Source organism: Pyxicephalus adspersus, chromosome 2, assembly GCF_032062135.1.
Source record: "Pyxicephalus adspersus chromosome 2, UCB_Pads_2.0, whole genome shotgun sequence".
Classification (NCBI taxonomy): domain Eukaryota; kingdom Metazoa; phylum Chordata; class Amphibia; order Anura; family Pyxicephalidae; genus Pyxicephalus; species Pyxicephalus adspersus.
In genome coordinates, this window is record NC_092859.1 from 110,946,702 (window position 1) to 110,969,989 (window position 23,288).

Here is a 23,288-nt window from a genome sequence, read left to right on the forward strand (position 1 = left end):
CTGCTTTTTCCATCTGTACTAGTAGTTGATTTTCCTTATGCATCCACACATTCAACTCCACCCATAATGCCTCAACCTCATCGCTTGTTCCATCCGCAATTTCTTCTTTCACATTCACTTTCAGATCACATCTCACATACAGACAGACACCACCACCCTTTCATTTGACTCTGTCTTTACGAAAGAGAATATACCCAGGAATATTGACAGCCCAGTCATCTGAAGAACAAAGCCAGGATTCAGCAAAGCCAACTAAGTCAAAATGCTCTCCACTGATTAAGGCTTCCAACTCCCCTATTTTGTTTGCTAGACTTCTAGCATTGGTGAACAGGCTCGTTAAACCATTGCTGCATTTACCAGCATTGTTTGCTAAATCGTTTTGTCTTTCACTACAACTAGAACTGAATAATCCAATGTTCGTTTGTTACATGGCAAGCTCCATACATTTACCCATAACCCTCCCCCAACTACCCCCAATCCACCCCCCACTAGTGGCTGACCCCTGACTAACCTTGCTGCCACCTTATTTAACTGCCTCACCTTCCTTGTCCTAGTTTAAATATCCCTCCACCATTCCCCTAAATCTTTCCCCTAGCACAGTAGACCCCATCAATTAACCCAAACTCTTCCTTTTAGCACCAGGACTTAAGCCATGCGTTTAGCTGTCTAAGCTCCCTCTGCATTTCCTGTGTTGCGCATGGTACAGGCAATATTCCTGAGAATATAACCTAGGAGGTCCTGTCCTTCAACTTGAAACCTAGCTTTTTAAGCGGTAATCCCTAGTGTGATTCCGAATGGACGGGATGTGACTCGCAAAAAGCGGTAATCCCGAGTCACACTCGGGGTCGCACAAAAACAATAAAAAACCCACTTACCTTGTTTCTTTTGCGCCCCCCGGCGTCCTTCTTCTTCAATCTTTTCCCGGTTTCTGCAGAGACGTTCTCCAGGGTTTCCCGATGCTGTTGGTGCATGCGTCGATTTGGAAAGCACGGTGGGAAACTAAAATAATTTTGTATTGGATTCAATACAAAATAACTGTATTAAGTCCAATACAATGAAATATTTTTTACATATATCTTTACATACATATATCTTTACATATTTCATTATTTTTTTACCAGATTTTTGTGTTTTTTATTTAAAGTTGGACATATTTTGGAGAGTTATGACTAAGAATTTAAGAATTATAAGCCTACAATGTAAAATAAATTTCCATGCAAAAAAATGTTAGGCTTTTTGCATGAAAATACTGACAGAATTAGAACGCTAGGGGGTAAACTGGTTTTAAAGGATCCTCCATCTTCCATCTATATTGTCATTGGTTCCAACATGGACCAAGACAGCTGGGTCCTGTCCAGCCCCTCCCAGTAATTTGTCAACTCAGTCCACCACATGCCGAACCTGGGCACCAGGGAGACAGCAAACCATTCGGTTGAAGGGATCCAGATGACAAACTATTCTATCAGTCCTCCTGATCATAAAATCCCCTATGACAACCACTTGTCATTTCCTTCCTGCATTTCCCTCCCCTCCTCTACTAGATGGGCTGCTCTCCTGGCTTTTAGGGGTAACAGTAACATCTAGATTTGCCACCACTGGGTCTGCCACCTGCACATCTTCACATAACTTTGCAAATATGTTAGGATGCTCAAACAAAGGACTGACCTTCCTTTTCTGGGTGCCCGTACCACTCCCTCCAACTATAGTAACCCAACTCCCTACATGCTCATCCTGATTAACCTCTCCAGCCTCCACATCTAAATCATTAACTACCTGCTCAAAAAGCAGGAGACCCCTATCAAGGTGATCAACTGATTTTAGTGTTGCAGTGTGCTTCTCCAGCTCCCCAATGCGACATACCAGAAGGGCGACTTGCTCACATCTGTCACAGCTGTATTCACCAACAGCTGTTGCTCCATTCTTGCATACATAAGGCAGACTGTGCACTGAACCAAACCTTCCACCTTGCTACCACTTATTTTCCCAATTACAATGTTTGTTGGTTTACAAAGAGTTGTAAAAGTTTACTTACAGTTTGTGGTTACTATAAGGATTTAAGCCCTTTTGTTTTTAAACTCTTGTGTTTTCTAACTCCACTTGATTCCAAGCCACTTGTTTCATAAGCCAAGAGTGAGCAAGCTCAAGGTGAGTCTGCCAGGAACCTAAAACACCTGTGAAACCTTGACAACTCCACCTTAGTGGTCAGCAAGGAAAAAAAGCTTTTTAAAACAAAAATGACAGTCAAGCAGACACAACCCAACAGTCAAACAGACACAACTCACAAACACACAATATCAGAAAACTGTGTTTTCTAACGCCACTTGATTCCAAGCCACTTATTTCACCAGCCAAGAGTAAGCAAGCTCATACAGCTCCTGAGGGTAGTGCCATCAAATTCAAGGTAACAAGAAAATAACCACAACTTTAAAGAATTATTATATTGCAAACGCTGAACGGATAAATCAGGAATTCTTAGCTTTGGCCTGCAACCTATTAAAAGTCCTAAATTACATTTAATGTTACTGTAATACTTTACTAACAAAGTTAAAAAATATAATCATCCAAGAGCTAAAATATGCCATACATTTTTCTAAAGATAGTATATGAAATACTGTCCTGTGAAAAATAGTACACACTCTTTCTATCCTACAAAACAGGCCAAAATATCTGGTCCTTAGGAGGTTCCACAATTATCTAACCTCGAATTCCACCAAGTCATGATTTCTTAACCAAAACTGAAACCAAAATGGAGAGGCCACCAGTAAAGAACCATGTACGATCCATGATTCAATTGCTTGCAGTTTCACTTTTAGCAGCAATACCTTGAAATCATAATTTTGTTTAAAAAATGTTGGTCCATTTTTCTTTCATGCACAGCTATCTTAATGTCTCATTTTAAAAACATCATTTTAATTGGGTTGAAGTCTGAACTGGGTCATTGCAACACCTTAATTCTTTTTTTTCCCCCAGACATTCGGTTAAATCTGCTGGTGTGCTGGAAATCATTGTCCTGTTCTATTAACCAACTTTGGACAAGCTTTAGATTTTAAAAGATAGCCTTACATTTGACATTAGAATACTTTGGTAAATAGAGGAATTTATGGTTGACTCAATGACTGCAAGGGGCCTGGGTCCTGTGGCTGCAAAACAAACCCACCGTGCCTGACAGCCTAAGGGATAACACTCCTACTGGTAAATAAAGGTTTTTTTTTTTTTCAGATCATTACGAAAAGGGTAGCGTGGATTAATGTACTAAAGGTATGTATGGCTAAAATGCACATTGCAATGAAACAACGTAACCATCTTGTCACCATCAACCCTTAACAAATGACTTGATATATAAAAAGAACATGAATGATCAATATTCTGCTTTATCTCTACCTGTAATAATGTTGACCTAATTTATTGACAGCATGATGCAAAGCAACAGAGCTCCTACAGGCTCTTTTCTTTCATGGTCTAAGGATAATATATAATACATTTTATAAATCCAGCTACATGTTTGTAGGATACATATTAGGAAACAAAATAAGAATTATTTTAATATAACATAACTGCATTAAAGTCAACTCCAGGCAGCTAAATAGATCCAATAATTATATGGTGATCGCCAAAGTATTTTTCTTTTTATTATGTCCATTACCACAGCTAAACTTATGTGGATTAATTCAAATTCTTTCACTTTATCAACTGCAAAAAAAGAAGCACCACTTAAAGTAGTAGTAGGCAGAGTAAACACACTGGTTATTTCTTACACCAAAAGGTAAGAATACCTGGTTCTAGTATTGTCCTTGCTCCACTGGCGCACACGACTGGTAGATTTAATGTAGAGATGACGATGTAGTTCATCGATCAAAACCAAGTGCATATTCATTTTCTTACTGTGGAGCTCCAGCCTCAAGTCACTCAATCCCTCCACCTGGAGCAGAGGTCCTTCTAAAGAGTCCACTGCAGTCACCTACAACAAAATGATTAATAACAGCTTTATTTATATGATGCTGACATAATAGACAGCTAACTGTCCCTCAGGGGCTTACAATCTAATCTCTGTGCCTAACAAAGTCATATGCCATTAACACAGACTAAGGTCATTTCTGAGGCAAAGCCCAGAAATGCCTACCTGCAGATTTGTGGTGAATTGGAGGAAATCTAGGTGTCTGAGAAAACCTGCAAAAACAAGGGGAGAGCATACAAGCTTCATGCAGATACATGCTGGATGAAATTTGAACCTGGGTCCTCAGTGATGCTAAAGCAAGTTCAGCCTTCTAAAAAAAAAAGCCTTCTTTGTATCACATTATTGAATGAACTACAATTCAGTGCTTGTTAGTAGTTTCATTGGGCTATGTCATTTTTAAAAAAGTAACCATTTTAAAGAGTGCTTTCTATATTTTAAATTTTTATACATACAATTTATATGCAACCTAACAATACACTGCATTCCTAAATGGCAAGCCACCATTTTGCCTTATATAGGTATTTCAAAATAGTTATTGATAAAACGGTATAATAAAGCAAAATAGACAATACACATAACATAACAAAGTCAAACATAAATTAACATAACCAACCTCTAATTTGTCAACTTGTAATTTTATTATATCCTGTTTTGACATTCTTCATTTTATAACAAAAGTAACATCAAATTAAGTAAATAAAAAAGGAAAATAATGTAAGGGGAATGAATGAAGTGAAATATTACAATTAGTCCAAATAGCTATTCCAGGAATCCCAAGATTCATTGAACATTAATAACATCTTTTTGAGATTAAAATTCTATTCTACTGAAAAAATACCTTTTAGGTGATTTGGGTAGACAAAAATGAGTTACTTCCAAAATGATATGATATATATCTAATCCCAAAATCTGCTAAATTTAGGAAAAACACACCATTAATGTTCCAATGTACCCCTCAAACTGCATTTTCTGGAATCATAGCACTGACGTTGCTTGTGAAACTGTCTGATTTTCTAGCAAATACCATCTTAGAAGGCTTTTATAATTTCATTCAAAATTTATTTATGGATATTTTAGAAAGCATGGACTGTAATATCTTCCATGTCCTACTGAATACCCATCTTTCTCCCATAAGCGCATGTATAATAGCTTTACCTAAGAGGACAAATCCGAGAGATGATGACTATACAGTCATTGGACAATGTGATTTACTCACAAAAAATTCCAAAAGGTGTAGTTTGGTATTGGGGCAGTGTTTTCCCCAGCCCCTTTAAGCTAGGCGTACTGCCCAGTACTTTTCAGAGCCCACCAGGTTGTTTTTGGGTGAATACTGAAAAGTTAAGTCACAATACAAAGGTACTGGACAATTAAAGCGCAATACAAAGAAAAATATTGGACATTTTAAGAGGGTGAGCATTAGAAAGTTGGAACAAAGTAAAGGGGGCAGTAAAAAGCTGACAGAAATATTGAGGTTACTGGATTCTTATGGCAACACCAACTGGGAACACTAAATTTGATGTGTGTGACTTTTAACCACCTGCCTACAGCTTCTTCCCACCCAACCCAAAGCCTTCAGATTGAGCTGACATTTTTTAATCGAATATGTGTAGTTTACAACTCCCTGAAATCCCAAATATTTATTAAGCCAAAAAAACTTTTTATTAGTGTACCATAGGGTGATCTTTTGGTCACCCCACATGGGCATCACAGTGGCTTGAGATGAACTGTTTGCCCCTACTTCATTCCCAAACTGAAAGAGAAAAAGAGGGACATGTTATTATACATCAGGATTGGATCAACATCAAGGTGTCAACGGCTGCTGAATAGCAAGATAGAGCTTCCAGTGCCATCCAATGGGGGCGAACATCAGGAACAGTGCACTGACATTATTGAGCTATTTGAGCTCAATCGAGTACATCCTAAACCAGCCAACAAAACCAATTTATGAATTCTCTGTACTTTGCTTCTCAAAATAAAGGCCATAACTTTGCATTTAAATAATTTTAGGTCCTACACAGGAATATGGTTAGGTAAAGTTCATAAAGATAAAGTCTGGGCAAAAAAACAACCATATTTACCAATGCAAATTAATGAAAATCTGGTGGAACAGAGGCAGATAGTTAGCAAAATATAGAAAAGGGATTTACTTGATTCCCACATAAGAAATAGATGTGGAACTCCAAGCAAATCTATATTTTTGATTAGGTAGAGAATCCACTGATATATTAGTGCCACAAGAATTATATGGAGCACCCTAAACAATTTTGCAATGAAAATAAAAGAAGAGGAAATGTTAAAATATTGACTGCAAACATGAAATTAGGTGAGCTCAAGATACATGAAGCAGCTTCTAATGTTTGTTGTGTGGGAGTCACAGTCTACAAGAAAATAGGACTATCTACAAGTATGCAAAATGAACTTCTGTCTTATAAAGAATCAAACAACTATATGCAGTAATCTGAATATAACAGAATTTGAGAATTTGCTGCAGGTGCCTTTTTGTCTGTTTGGAAAAATTCTTTTTGCATTAGTGATTTTCACATCATAAAAGTGTCCCTTCATAGCCCCTGCGCCATCAGCACCTAGTTCAATTAGTGCATCTTCCTACTGATCTGGGCGGATAATGGACTGGTTTTGGTCAGTCTTTGTAAGGAATTTAAAAAGTGGCTAAAAGATCAAACTTGAACAAGGCACCATCATGTTGATTATTTTTATTACTTTAGAACTGAACTTTTGAGATTTCCGGTTTAGTCAGGGTTTAATTTTTCAATGGCAATTGTTGGATTTACCCCAACTTCTATTTAACAGAAGTTAAAACGCTTGTTTTCAATTTACAATTACTGGAACAGCCCCAGTTTCACAGATTCTCCTATTCTTTTAACTAGTTATTTTGTTGGTTGGTCAGATGACACATCTTTTGCATTACTAGGTAGCCACCCAAACCACAATGACCAGCAAGCAAATGAGCCCATTCGATAAGACAGGTGAATTGGAAAAAGTGGAGACCCTTAAAATTCCAGGTACCAATTTACTGAAAGAACCTACAGAAACTAATTTTGTTTTAATTTACTGGTGTCAAAAATAACACATTAGTCCAAGTTGGTGTATATAATTTACTGCACATTGCATATTACAACTGCTGTTTGGAGTAAAATATTGAATAATTATCTTGCAATGGCACTTTTGGCAATGTTAATTATACTAAATATAAATCTAATATTGAATTGTTGATTGTCCTTATGATCAATGCTCATAAGCTAGAGCATTTAGCTGACAAGGTTCTTGAGCAAGACTTTTTTCATCCAAATTGGAGTATTATCAAAACTCCTATTCAATTCTGGTTCCTAGAAAGAACAGTACACCTGTAATTCTACCACGAAAAATCACCTATTGCATCAATAGATGGAAAGTTCCTTTGTAATGACCTTGAATACTTTCTACATAGTAATCACATCTGCAGTAAAAGGCCACTTTTCTCATGTAAATGATCGGTAAATTGGCTAGTCTTCTTCTATAAATCATAGCTCATAATGCAGATTTTTCTCCTATGTAAATGGAATCAAGATCCGTCTCAAGGGAATAGGTGATTTTTACTGCTTTTTCAAAAAAGGACTAAAAAATGTCCCTCTGCTCTCAACAAAAAGTCTATATATACTTCTAATTCTTCTGAATTTCCATAGTCTATCTATACTTTTACAGTTTCATATATGACTCAAAAGTCTGGTTTTAAAGCAGCGTATCTTGTTAAAGCTTTTTTACTCCCTGTATTTATTCTGAGCTATGAAATTACATAATGCTCTGTAGCAAATACAAGAATACACATCAAACTCTGCTACTGAGCAACCTAAACTGTATTGTTCACAAAACAATCATACCCATATAGAAAAAACATGGGTTCAGTATGGTCAGGAGTAAATTACATACATGTTTGGACTGTAGAAGAACACTTGATAAACCAGGAGAAACTGCCAATATGAAAGGACATAACACAATTACATGTGTACAAGGGTCAGAAGTGGTAACTGAATATTTACTGCAAATAGATACATAACTATAACCCCTGTAGTTGCAGGAGGACCTAGGGAGGGTTTCCACTTTTAAAGTCTTGTTCTCCCTGCCCCACACAGAATGATTCTGACTGCCTGAATCAGAGGGCTAAATGATTGAATAATCATATCTGCTAGATTTAGCCATATCCCTTGTAATATGGAGCAACAATCAAAAGCAATGAGAGCCGATAGTGGCCCAGAGAACCAGTGCCTGAACCCCACTAGTGAGAAGAGAGGTGTCTGATGGTAGTATGTGAGTTTAATGAATATGTTTTTACCCTGGGGGGGAGGGGGGATTATCAGGTAGGCCTAGGGATGAGGCCCACAGGTAAAAACTGCACTAGCAACCCTCATTTCCTGTATATACTACTTTTCCATTCAAGAAAGGGGGGGGCTATTCAAAGTTTTGTTGGAGACGAAGTGGGGTTAATTTATAGTTATGCCCCTGGCTGTAAAGCAATGTTTCTGGGGTTTACCACATTGGTCCTTTAAACACATATGGCTGGGATAAAGCTGCCACACTTTATGGTGTGTGGGTATCTTTTTTTTTTTTTTATCGATTCCCACATAACGTGATCCACTAAACAAAAACCCTGTGCTCAAAAAAAAAAGTGATAGTGCAAAAAAAATAGCACTAGGGTACTATTGTGATCCCTCCTCCAAAGAGGCTCCTGATGGGGGCTGGGTACTAATACTGCGTAGGCAATCCCAACAGATACTAGGCTGGGAGCCCTCCCAAAGAGAGACTCCCAGTAACGGAGAGTACCTGACCATAAGGCCAAAGCACTTCCCAAGACTTCAGGGCTAGCCCATAAGGGAATAGCACCCTCCATCAAAAAGTGGCACACAAATACCACACCAGTGACTGCGCTAAGTCAGCATGTGACATGCCTGTGTACACTAAATCATCAGTGGGTTCACCACTCCCAACGTGATTTTAGGGTACCCCTGGTTCACCACTCCAGGGGAACGACACTAAGCGAGATTCGGCTGCTCTCCTCACCTGATGGACAGACCAAGGGTTCCCCACTCTGACTAGCGGGGAGCTCCTTATCAGGGCGGGCCCCATGCCTCTCTCTGGTGGACGCTAACCAGAGGAATTGGCATAGGGCGGCCCCTTACAGAGCATCACCATTCTAGCTGTCTATCCTAGCAGGCGTACTAGTCCACTGCATTCTTGCCAGGATTACAGCACCGTTCCTCTCCTGCACACTGGAAGGATTAGGTACTACACTTGATCTTGATAAATTAGAACTCGAGTAAACACTATAGCAACTAAAAATATTGTGTTAGACACAAACTTTGTCCAGGTTTGCTCTAGAACCTTGCACATCTCTGAATGTTTTGAACAGTTCTATTATATATTTTAAGATTGTTAAACCATTGCTGAATATTAGGGTACAGTGACAAGTGCAATTTATTTGCTGCAATCCATTTTTTTTAAATGCACTTTCTCACTCACAGTTATGTTGCATGGAATCCCAAACCTATCAATTATTTAGTTGCCTGTAGCAAAGATGTTGAGCAATTGAGTTTTAGCAGCATTTTGTTTTGGTGACAAAGTTGCCAGCTACAATCACACTCAATACAGAATTTGCTACAAATCACTATTCTGTTCTAAAATGTAGTCAGTGAGCAATCATTTAAATCACTAGATTTGACTGGGATGATAATAATGAGATTTTTAAAATCTTTTTTGCTTTATTTAAAATATTCAAATTAGTTAATGCAAATTATAAAAAGTAAACTAGGCACAGTAATGTACAGAAAATACAATACGGTCCCTGATATGTAATTCCTTACACAATCACGATTTATGTAAACCAAAAAGGTGGGGTTGGTATCCCCCACAAGTTCTATATTTCAAGTTGCTATATTTATATTATTACTAGCTAAAAAAACATTTTTTAACCTTGGGACTTTACAGGCATATATTCATTACCAATCCAATATGTATCTATAGTAATACAAATGTTTATTAAACAAATAAAAATATAAACACATTTACATGCTCCAATAATCAATCTGTGGTTGTTACAAATAGGCTATTTGTAACAACCACAGTTTGATTATTGGAGCATGTAAATGTGTTTATATTTTTATAACAAAAGATACATATTGGATTGTGATATGCCTGTCAAGTCCCAGGGTTGTTGACCCTGTTATGTAAAAAAAATGTTTGTTTGCAAATGGATATTAAGGGATGTGGCATAGGCTGAACAAGTTTCAAAAATTAGAGGAACATCTTTCGGTTTTTAAACAATCACTAGCTAAACATTGCTGAAATTAGTAATTCAGTGTAGCAAATTGCTGTATTACATATACCTAAACAATACATTTTACAAGGCTAGTTAAAGTCTTCAAATAACATAATAAAAACAACAAAACTGAACATTCAGAACATGTAATGCTCAGAAAATGAATATTGGCAACAGAAACAGCTGAAAAAGAGAAACCTGCAATCACCATACACTAAACTAAAATAAGCGCTTTTGTAGTGTTATCAGCAGGACACAAATTAAAAGCAATAAAAATAAATAAACATCACATCATCTACTAAACATGTAGTTTTTAAGTGCTCCAACCTTTTTCCAATTATTACAGAGTCTATATGGTGGCTTCTTTGAGAGTCCTAGGAAGGATACCAAGCAAAAACTATTTTAGATACAGTTACCTACTAGTTTTTAATTAATCAGAATTCAATCAGGTAAAAAGTTTAAATGAGCTAACAGTCAGGTGGATCATACACTTGGGTAATACGGTAGGTGCTGCTGAATTAGGCAAAAAGGTAAATGGGTCGGGCCAAGAATGTATGAATGCAAATGAAGACAACCTATGCACACATAGAGGTAATAGGCTATGTTAATGATGATAGATCAATAAGTGGCATAGTGAAAGAGTGTTTTAATTATACAGATAAATTGCACACCAGAAGGTTAGCAGTCATCTTAACCCCTTTTATATATATGCTGAAGAAAATTGCCAATATTAAACATTTAAGATATTTATATATGGACTAAGGTATTTATACAGAATATCTTTCTGCCTAAAACTGATAATGCTTTTAAACATGAAGTCTAATATGAATACAACATGCATTAATCTGTATAGTAAATTATTTTCATAAAGCATGCACAGAATGTGTTTAAGTGACCTGTAACGAACTCCAAAAGTCACACTGTAATGGATGAAAAAGGTATTATTCACATTTTCAATGGGTGACGTAGATCTTTAAGTGTCTCCTAGAGTGCTCTGCAAGAAAGCCACTACATGTGCAAGCATTGTAAGATGCCTACTATCCATCCTAGCAAACAGTTTATGGGGTCTGGTATAAGTGTGGGGTCTGGTATAAGTGTGGGTTCCATGGAACAATAGTGTTCCTTAAAAAGTAATTAGGAGTTTTTAAGTAGTAATCAGTAGATATCCTTCCCTACAGTGGCAACATAGTTACAATATTGACATTATTTGGCACTGTAAACACTGAAATATTTTTCAGATGTATGTAAGAGGGGAATTGTTCCCAGTGGCCCCAATTATAATGGGACCATCTTCACATGACCACCAAACTTTCACATTGATCACCAAAGTAAGGGCACACTTTTGCAATGTAAACTTGAACTACCACTGTAAGGAAACACTATTCCAATGATCACCAGTACAACAAAGGTCATTTACCTTTACCACCAGTGCAAAAATACATTACTCCACTTACCATCTATATATTGAGTCACATTTCCACAGATGATCACTAAGCAGACACTAAAGTTTTCCAAAAAGTAGATTTTGGTGGCGTGGTCTTTTCGCTGTATGCAAACTAATATTTATTGTTACTGTGAAACAAAGTCACATCATAATAAAAGGAACATGAGCAAATGACAAAACAACAAATCTGACCCTGCCAACTGCTGAAGCTACTAAATGTTTGTTTTTTTTTGGCTTCTGCTGCATGTACTTTGCGGACCATAAACAAAATCTGAAATAATTCTATTGAACTACAACAGACGGAAGGTAAACCAGCACCATAAAGCTGTCAGTATACTACTTCATGTTTACCCCATCCTACTGGGAAAAGGCTGCCATTCTTCTTTTAATAATTCTTTCCGGCATTAATCAGTCATTGTACATTAGAAGCAGCAGCTGGAGTGTTCTGAGTGATAATGAAACCTGCAACAAGCCATCTTCAGCCGTCTCTCCCAGACAATAAGGGAATTAAAATTTCAATTTAAATGCAGAGGTCTGAAACACACTTCAGTGGCAAAATTACTTCAATTAATGCGAACAGAATATAAATAGATGACAGCGCCAAAGGTGATGTAGCAAACTAAGAGTTGTGTCAATTAATGAACCCAACGCTAAGCCAGTGCGCCAGCTGCCAGAGGTATGCGTCTCAGGATTTTAGTTCTGCTACACAAACTAACCATTAACCCATACATTCAAGCGTGTACCAATATCAACTGTTACAGAATGAGCTACACTGCTGCCAGATAATACATTAATAAAACTGGGTTAACAGGCAGCTCAGTCCTACAGAAAAAAACTCTACTACTGATAATGTGGACTCCAATGAAACGCAGTAGTGACTTCCATCTACTGTTTGTTTAAAAAAGAACTTTCGTCTAAATACAAAAAGAAACATATTGCTTAAATTGAAGTACCACCAATTAACACTTTTCCGTACTGTTCCTACAGTTTGAGACCTTGGGTTGCCTATTTTCACTAAATCATATATTTTGTGTCAGTCCAGGGTAGTGAGTAGAACGGGGCAATTCTACCACCAATGGGAGCAGACCTGTCTTCTAGCTCCAATGCATTAAAACAGGCTGTTCAGTATGATTGACACTGTGATCAACCCAGAAATGTTTTTAAGCTGGGTGGGAAGAAATTTTAAGCGGTTGGTAGCCCCTATATTGTGACCCAACTTTTCAGCAACCACCCAAAAACAGCCGGGTGGTAACTGAAAAGTGCCAGGTGGTGCACCCGGCTAAAAGGGGCTTGGGAGGACACTGTGCTAGTGGCTGAGGTAATGGAGAGTTGTGGGCAAACTGAGAAATAGACAGAAGAGTATCTCTAGCATAGTTTTCTCAATGCCTCAAAAATTATGTCCCATTGCTCGACTGCTGGATAAACCAGAACTATAAATAGCTAAAAGAGAGTGACTAAATTGTGATTTATAATTTCAAATGCCTATTGGTGGATATTTTCCTAAATTATTTCTCTTTATTCAAGACTCATTCTTGACCTAAATAGGAGCTAAATTCTGGAAGCCATGCCCCAAAAAATACAGGCAGTAAACAAAGATTCAGTTACCTGTATTGCCTATGGTATGCTTCCAACATTACAGACTTACAATGTCTTATTCTGCATGATCTGTGTGGAGGCAACTATGTTACTAGAGGCAAGGCTTGCTTTATGTCAAAGCCTCTGGCAAAGAGAAAAGTAAATAATAAAATCTCGCTCTAAATCTGGTAAAACTAGCAGTCACAGGTGCCGGTTTGTATCTCATACAGCACATCCAGCACAATTATGAAGCTGTGCCTAGGTCACTTACATATCAGGAGGAGCCCTGCTGTTTTTATAAGGATACTAGAATACTACTTAGGAAAAGGTAATATTTTTAGATGTTGGCAGATGGCATAGCAATTCTCCAATTATGAGAACAGTTTAATTTTTAGTGGTTGGTAGCCAGTTAATTTTCCATCACTTGGATTCCAGTGGCGATATACCTCTACCACAATTCACATATTCACAGAACAGCCTTTGCCACTGCAATCTTAAACAAGGAAGTCACAAGCCCCCGACTGATTTTCTTATAACAGGGGTGTCCAAACTTTTTGCAAAGAGGGCCAGATTGTGGTGTGGTGGTGAAAATGTTTGGGGGTCGACCATTCGGCACGTACTATGAATTAATGTGGGAATGGTCTGCGTGGGTCCAGCATAGCACACACCCACTAGGGTGACACGAGGGATTCCCTGTGCACGGAGTCCAGTGTCAGTGCGGGCTCCAAGCAGAGCACGTTTTTGGAATCAGAGTGGGCGGGGTTCCTGCGGACTCGCACAGCACAAGCCCACAATAATAAAGTAGGGGATTCCCCGTGCACACATGGGGACTCCTGTCCCGCTGATTATGCCCACTGAGTAGCGGGCCGAAAACTGCAAGGAGGTTGATCAATTCTAATACAATATAAAAAAGCTTTTTTTTACATGTGTATTTTATACTGTGGTCAACTGTGCTGGTGGGCCACATATTATTGGTTTTATGACAGAGGTTGTAGGCCAGTGGAAATCTGAACACGGGTCGCAATCGGGCCGGACTTTGGACAAACCAAAATATTTGTTTCAGTTTAAGCTACCCATTTAACTTATCAAATGTATGTGTCATTTTTTTTTTTTTTTTTTAATGACAATAACAACTATTTGAGGTCTTTAAATGTGCATTTTTAAAGTGTTCTCCAGCTCTACATTAATGCTATCACATATGCGTTATTAAATAACAACCCAAAAGAAATGTAAGGTGGTACTGTACTATACATTTAGTTCTTCAATCATTTTAGTAGAATGGCCCCCACATAACTGCATAAAAAATACAAAAAGGGCTGCAGAGTTTGCACATAAAAATTTTGATACTGGTACCTCAGTTCATGACTACTCCTAAATTTTATTGAACCATTTATGTGTTTTCTGCTTTTAAGGTGCATGGTTTTATAGGACTAGTTCTCACTGCACTTTTACATCATGTTCCCCAAGACAACTTGCCAAAGACCTACAGTAAACCCCCTTACCCAGTTACATTATCCCACATTATGCTGACCAGCCCTCTTTCTACACTTTTTTTTTTATTACCTCAATTGGAGATCACACTAGTTAATACGTCTCCTTCAGGGCTGATAAATCATTGGCTAACTATGAATGAGCTATGTAGTAATAGTATACAGCTGCAATATTTTAAGCACAAGCACAATAAGCTGCAATTTTCTGTGCTTAGGCTATGTAACTATGTACAGCAGTTAAGCATCCCCATCAAATGTTTCACTCTGCAACACAAGTAGTGAAAATGAATAAGGAATAAATTTGACCATGCAACTAAAGCTTATAATTTGCCAATGGAACTAAGCACAGTTACTAAGAAAGTTACTCAGTAATAAAAAAACAAACATTTAATAAAATGCCACATACTGCCTCACAGTAGCAGAAAACAAAACAGATATTTTTTTCAGAAGAACCATAGATTGTTAGGTTTGTCACCAGTGTTTGGAAACATCACTCTACATGGAGTAATTTAGGAAAAAAACAACCCCAAAAATGTAAAAAAAAAAAAAAAAACCTTTCTGGAGTACAGATGTGAATGCAGATACTGTTAAATAAGTGAAATAAAATTTAAAATATCAGAATATTTTTGCTTTTATTTTAGGGAAAGCAGCACCTAAAATAAATCCAAGCTAATATGTACTAATATGGTGAAGCAGTCAGGTATTTGGTTGAATGAGGCATTTAAACATTTGCTATCATGTTTTCTAAAGACATTTTATACAAATGACCACATGACAGGGAAACACTGTGATACAAAAGAATGTTCAATTGTACTAATTAAGTATATTTAACTACTTTTGGGTTTTTTGGGTTTTATATCAACCTGTTCCAATGGAAACAAACACAACTCCCAAAACACAACAGAAGCCTGCAAATAGATAAAATAATAAATAAATAAAAGTTGATCGTACAAAAAAATTCAGTACGTTCACAATTTTCCAACTCACACAATTTCCAATTGTGGCTAAAAATTATAAATTACATTCTAAAAGGATGCTCCAGACCTGATCCCCCCTAATGTTATGGAGATGGAAAAAAATGGAAGTGATCTGCCATCCGGAAGGATGTAAGCAGAAAATGTAGGAAGATCTGACAGTGCAGAACAGGCACTGATGTCATTGCTTCACTCAAACAGGATGTTAGGAGCTTACAAGATTTCTGGATGAGAAAGTAGTATATTTTCAAACGTGCATTGTTTTTAAAGGTATCAAACGTGGAGAACAGTGCACGTACTGCAATGATGTACCAAAGATTTTTTTTCCATGCCTTTTACATAAGTTTTAACTGCCAACGTTTGTGAAAGGTTGATTTTAATATGAAGGCCATCCAAAGAAATATTTCAAGAATGATTAAAAGATATATCTTGTCCTCTGTTCTATCTAGTCTTTTATCTTACCTATGTTTAAACAGTAAAAGACAGACATCTAAAACCTCCTTAAAGAACAAAGGGCATCTGTAGTACATCCAGACCTTGTGCCCTGTTGCTGCTCCATTCTATGCACTTGCCAGCAATTCCTTGCGCTCAAAATAAGAGTCAGGAGAGTTGCTATGCAAGATGACAGCAGCTATTCTACTGTTACTGTAAAAGAAAAAATGGCATTGTCTGGTTTTATAAACACTATTCAGACTTGAGACAGAGAAAAACAAAGTAACTATATTGTAAATTTTCTACCTACTTTACTGTTCCTTCAGAAGATTACAGTGCAGTGATTATATTAGATAAAAGATAGATGCCAGTTAAAGTTATTTTTTTTTTTTTTTAAATATATAAAAATAATAAATCTTCTCCTCTTTCTAGATTTTTTCCACATTGAAAGCAATTGAAAAGTAATCCTGCAGCTTTCTGAGTGTCATTCAGTGTCACATTATCACTGGTTGCTCCACAATTGTAAAAAGTCAACTGTCTGTTCTGACACAAGAAGAATTAGATCAGTTGCTTCCATTAACATCCCAGACTCTCCTTCTTCATGGCTGTGGTTCCTTTTGATAATGCTTACAGAGAATCTCATGTCTAGCATACATTGCATGTTTTCATCCACTTGGTTCTACTGAAAGCAATTCAGGGGTCTTCAGACTGTCGATGCCACCTGGGCTATGCTTAGTCCCAGCCTTTGTTGTTCTTGTTATCAGTTAGTCATGTCTATGAGAGATACCCATGCTACCCTTCTTCTTTTCTTTTCCTATTTTACTCTTCCTATAATATCCAACATCCAAAACTTCAGAAAGTTCTGAGCCCGATTCTGTTCTTGTGCTCTAAGAAGGATATGCATTTTCCTGTACCAAAACTGGTGTAAAATAATATTGTTTCTGTAGCCCTGTTCTCCTGTTCAAATACTGTAATGTGATTAGTCTATCATATTATCACAGTTTCTGTTTAAAAACTACGTATAAATAAAGAATGTTATAAAAACAAATGAACAGCTATTAATTCCACAAAAACGTTATATCTGGATATCTGTCCCATGGATTGTTGCTTTGTTGTAAAAGATAAGGGGAAACCAATTTATTTCAAGCATATTATTACATTAAAAGATACATTAGTGTTATTTATTTTATATAGAGTTTTTTTATCTTGACTAAAAAATGTAGGTCCTTACCAGCATGTCAGTGGCATTCAGATAATGTTTGCTAGCCATACATTGTTCCAGTTTTTGAGGCACTTGTTTGATGTTCTCAATTTCATCCAAAAGGTTTAGGACATGCTTATGCTCAATGCCCTCAATCCACAGTTTTCTCAGTTCATCACGCTTGCAGTGAAGGAGCATCTTACATGACTGCAGATTTTCTTTTACCTGAAAAGTTAAAAAAGTATTTTACAAAATAGCTCAAATAATATATGAAGAGTAAACACAAAGGAACTGCCATTTCTGGTTTTCCTTCAAAAAATAAAGTTGCCTGGTTGTCGTGCTGGCCTTCTCACATTAATATTATGAACATACAAATACAACTTTGATCTAAATATACCAAGTCGTAAACTTGTAGGTTAAAAATTAAGAAGCAGAATAGCCAGGTAACTACATTTTTTAGAAAATTAGCAATGGTGATCCTTAGTATTTCTAACCTCCAGCGTCAGTATTAGTTCATATTAAGTTACCTTAATCTGAAGATGTACACCATTAAATCTTTTTGTTAATGATTTTCTAAATATAGATGTTATAATCCAGCTTATCATTTTACCTCATTATTTATTGGGGTGTATATTTATTGTATAATAAGTAACGGCAAACAAAGTAAGGAATGTACTTGTACACAATAAATTGTACAGTATTAAAAGACAACTGAAAGAACTGCCTAAACATAGATGATTTGCTTAATAGTGCCTAACATAGGTTTTAATGAACCTTGTATGGTTCTGTGACCCTTCTGTACAAAGTATCGCATATCCCTTATACCAGTGTTTCTTTCAAAAGGTTCCTTAAGCAATGAGCAATGAGCAATTTCTGCCTCTCAGGTCTGTTTAACTGACACCATTGATCTTTTTGGCTATCAGTTAGGGTAACATTTTTCCGAATTGCCATAAATGTAAGAATATTTCTTCCCACTGACCCCAATGCTATAAAGGTTGTAAGCTGTGGATTTATTAACTATAAAAAGTGTTCCCTGAAGACCTGAAAGTTATTTCAAGGGTTTCCTTAAAAAGGTCAAGAAACATGGTCTTAGCCATTTCTAAACTAAAACAAAACTACTTACAAAGAACAAATGTACTATGGATAAATATAAGAAGAAACCAGCTTTGGCATTATCTGCATTTATCATTTACCAAAAAGGGGAGGTAGTTACAATCGTAACAAAAATGTGGCCCACCTGTTTGATCTTGTTACGGGAGTTGGTGATACGCTCAGTTATGCTCTGGTAAGTACGTATCGCAGTTGTAAGCTCTGTAAAATGCTCCTTTATTTTTTCATCCAGGTCTCTGTCACATTTTTCATAGGCTTCCTCCAAGCGACCTCGTTCTGTTTCTCTGTCTTCCACATCATCACTAGTTGAAAGAGTCCTAAAACAACATAAAACATTCAAATAAACTATCCTAAATAAAAAGAAAAGGTAAAGTGGTTTACATGGGCGTGCACATCTATGTACCAGTGACAGATGTGAAGTTTCCCAATGCAGTTCTTAGTAAACCAATACAAATACAACTTCAGGTTGTAATTATTGGAATTTTTTTAAGGCGCAAAGTAATTTTTTCCTTTTTTTTTTTTTAAATGAAAACAACAGTAAAATTAGTTAAATAAAAACTTCCATGAGGGAAACGTAAAGTCTGACATAACTAAATTTGGCCCACTGCTAGTTGCTTGGTCATATTACAGCCCCTCCAAATTCAAAACTTTCATGTACTGACATGTGAAAAAAAAAAGTAATGTTACATTTTAGGCAAACAACTAAATGCCCAGATTATTTGTCTCTGGGGCAGCTAATGCTTGTGTATTTATTGTGTCTGAGGCGGGTCCACTCTCTGTCAAAAGAAAGACAAAAAAATGGAAGAAAAGGGAAAAGTACACTAATAAGCTAATTTCCCTTTAACTCTGCTTTCGATTTTATTTATTATAAATTTAAAGTGAAACTCTTGGAACAAATTACCTAGCGGACAAAAAACAAAGTGTGAAACTCCAGTAAAAATACTCTGCAGTAATGACAAGAACTGTGGATATCCTGTTTAGTTTCCTTTGCATGCACTGTCCTTTCCTGTCTATATTTTATTTTTGAAACTGTAATAAAAACTCCACAGATAGGAAAATCACAGTAACTAGTTGTTGGAATAAATCTTTAAGAGTGATACTGAGGTACTTGACAAATACCAGGCAGGTCATCTACCCTTGCTACGTGAAGGTGTGGTTCATAATTACAAAATATTAAGAAAGCATGCCCAAACAGGAATCCAAAGACTATAAAAAGGGATTTTTTAGTAGCTCCACACTTACATTGCTTGCATTACCTTCCTTCTGAGATATAACCTAAATTGTACCTAAACTTAACATTTTCTCATTACATAAAAGGGTAGACAATCCATATATATATATATATATATATATATATATATATATATATATATATATATATATATATAAATAAAGGAAAAATGTTAGTGCACCCCCCTCCAAGGGACTGGATTAAGGGAAGGTCCAGCGCCATCGAGGAATTTGTAGGATTAAAGGAAAGTGTAATTTTTTATTTTCAGTTTACAGGTAGTCCCTGGGTTAAGGACATCTGACATACAGACGCCTCTTAGATACAAACGGGGCTTCCCTGCTCGCTTGTGTACAGAACGGAGGATTGAATAGGGGAAGGGGGCGGTTTGCATTCTTTTGATAAACACAGCTGAAGTTGTGGGTGATCTCAGGAGGGTGAGCTCTTTCTGCAACTCTTTAATGACCAAGACAGACTCTGCAGTTGTTTCTTTTTGCATATCAAAGCACAGGTAGTTCTAGAAGTTAATGAATATCTAGGCTCCTTAAAGATTTTTTTTTCCTTGTTTGTGATTAACTCACAGTGAGAATTTTATACAGTAACTGACACCACACTGTTGAGACAAACATCTGCCATAATTGTATTTATTAAAATAATGTACCTGTTGTGACAAATTCAACTTAAGAACAAACCTACAGTCCCAATCTCGTATGTAACCCAGGGACTACCTGTAGTTCCACTTTGGCTTGGCATGTACATTTTGCATTGCTTGAGATAAGCCTCAATTTTTATGACAAATTTCAGACAGTTAATAAGCAGTATTTAAAATACATTTAGTTAGTTTTGATTGAAACCAAATCTGGTTCCTGTTTTATATGGCATTTTCTTTATAATTCAGCAAATTTTGCTTTCATAAGGCTGAGTAAAGAACAACATCAACTTCTTTTTACTGATGTCACAACATCTGGTTGCTATGGATCATTGCAGTATGCACACCATCACTACGTGATCATACACACTACAGAATGTTTTGTTTTCTATGAGGAAAAGTGCTGGACATGGCAGTGTACAATCACTATTAGAGGACCATTTGTAATTGCCAGAAAAATTGAATAATTAACTAACACATTTGTAAAAGTTGTGATCAGATTTAAAAAAGTTTTAGACAAAACAGTGGCCATTTGTTATCAGTGTGCTACTTCATCAATGTGCCAAACTATATTCATATACACTGCAAATTAGTCTAATTTGGTCATTTTGTTTACAAAGTATTGTTAGGTATACACAACAATTTTTTCCCCTGATAAAGGGAAGTGTTTAAACCCCTGAAAGGCATTAGCTGTCACATACAAACATTTGATAAACAGTGTAAAGTTTTTTTTTCCTCATTTATTTTTGGTCAGGTGCCCTGCATGCTATTTTATTCTCAGAAATCTTGTTGTGGATACCCCCAGCTATGGGGATTCTAACTTCTAAGAGAAGCCATATCATTGTCAGTGAGCTTTACAGACTGGATAGCTTTTGTACAAATATTTTATCACTGATGTTATAACTACTTCTTTGGTCAAAAAATGTAAATAAGAACATACACAGGCTACATTTTGTCATAGATTGCAAAGAATCAAGCTTGATTTGTGATAAGCAGTGTATTGCAGCCCAATGAATATCATAGGTTCTCCAGCTATAAATATTTTGCCCAACAACCACATACCAAAACAATCAATAGATACTAGCAGCTTCAGATACCCACAAATCCATGCTTTTATAGTAAGGAATATGCTTGGCCCACCCCTTCACACCTCCTGGGCCAGGCTATTCCCTACCTCCTGTGATAGGTAACTTCCCACCTACATAAAGGTGCAGATTTAAAGTGCCCCTAAATAGAACCCAGAGTTCCAGATCCCATGGTTCCCAAGCACTACAGTTTCTGGCACTCACGACTCCCAGGAGTTTAAAGGTGTCATTACACACTGTGGGAAACCTGATATCTGACACATCTGGGTGTATGCTGAATGTAAAAGATTCTGACAGAGACTGTAGCGCTTTCAGATAGCAGAATGTAGATTCCCTGCCTGCAGGATAGGTAAGCCTCAAAATGCTATGTGACAGAATTGCTCCAAAAAAAGTCCAGATCTAAAACAAAGGCAATTCCTGCCATGATATTTAACACACCAATTACTTTGTTTGCAGGTTGGTACAATAATAAAGATAATTTATAGGGCAGCAGGGTGGGCTCAGTGGTTAGCTCTCTGGCCTTTGCAGCACTAGGTCCCAGGTTTGAATCCTGGCCAGGCCATTACCTGCATGGAGTTTGCAGGTTTTCCCCATGTTTGCATGGGTTTCTTCTGGGTACTCTGGTTTCCTCTCACATTCCAAAAACATGGTTAGGTTAATTGGCTTCCCCCCCAAATAAACTGTTTCAAAACATATGACATGAGATTGTGAGCTCCATTGAAGGACTGCTGGTGACATGACTATGGACTTTGTACAGCCCTGCATAATATGTTGGCACTATATAAATACAGTGTAATCATATTAAAGGCCATATATTTATTTCATTCCTTTTACACAAAGAAAGGTTTCAAGCATCTGTCAGGTTATTATTGTTCCCCAAATTCAGGATTTGGATTGGTTACTGGCACAGAAAAAGTTTCCAGTTCCAATGGGGATAACAATACTAGTGACAACTGTGTATGAGGGTATTTCTCTTCTTTTGCAGAGATTCCATTACTTCCTGTTGTGTCTATAGAACCGGAAGTGAAGTCAATAATTTCCAAAAGGAAACAGAAAAGAAGTGTAAGGTGTAGCCTTGACCTGCCCATTCACTCGTGTGTCTTCCACATTGACTTTCATAACATCCCATGGTGTTACACGCAGGATACATAACATCACTTACCTAATCACAGAGATAAGTAGCCCCGAAGGATCTTTGCTTTTGCTGATTTGGCCCCTATAACCAGCCATCTCAACTCTCTTCCTTCTCACACACCAAAACACTGACACACGACAACTGCGCAGGAGTGGACAATCTTACAGCCAATCACATTTTCCAGTATAACGCGTTCATCCAATCAGAAAAGGGCGGACGCCCGTGCTTGTTATCGGGAATTGTAGTTTAACAGTGCATTCTTTGGCAGAATCGCGAAGGTTCTAAAACTACTAGCACCATCATGCAACACGAAGCCGGCTCTTTGAATAACTTTATCAAGTCGAGAAAAAGCAAGCACGGGAGCATGAAAGGGGTGTGGTCAGATATATGACTACGCATATGAATTACTGATATTCTTAATGACCACCTCCTTTTTATTAAGCGAGGGGCTGTTTTTTAGGTCTTAAGGCACGACATGCAGTGGAATAAAAGTGCACACAATCCAGAGTGTATTATGTGGCCATATTAATAATAATAATACATCCCCAATCATAGCTATATATAGTGTTTTCAAAAGAAATGTGCTCGAATACCACGCTAAATGGCCAAGGTTACATGATACCTATATTCCTTTTTCTGCCCTATTTCTGGAATATATAAATATATAATAAAACAATTCACAGGGTGCCATAATGTCCTATAC

The 23,288-nt window shown here is 37.0% G+C and overlaps 1 protein-coding gene across 1 annotated transcript in view; it reads right to left on the bottom strand.

The window, feature by feature from the left end:
- Positions 1–22,739, bottom strand: part of EXOC4 (exocyst complex component 4) — a 233,933-nt gene extending 211,194 nt beyond the window's left edge. The window contains exons 1-4 of the mRNA XM_072399059.1: positions 22,613–22,739; positions 18,616–18,805; positions 17,409–17,603; positions 3,774–3,958 (exon numbers count right to left, since the gene is read on the bottom strand). Of these exons, the coding sequence (XP_072255160.1) occupies positions 3,774–3,958; positions 17,409–17,603; positions 18,616–18,805; positions 22,613–22,680 (638 nt within the window). The 5' untranslated portion in view covers positions 22,681–22,739. The remainder of the gene's footprint in view (positions 1–3,773; positions 3,959–17,408; positions 17,604–18,615; positions 18,806–22,612) is intronic.
- Positions 22,740–23,288: the final 549 nt, after the last annotated feature.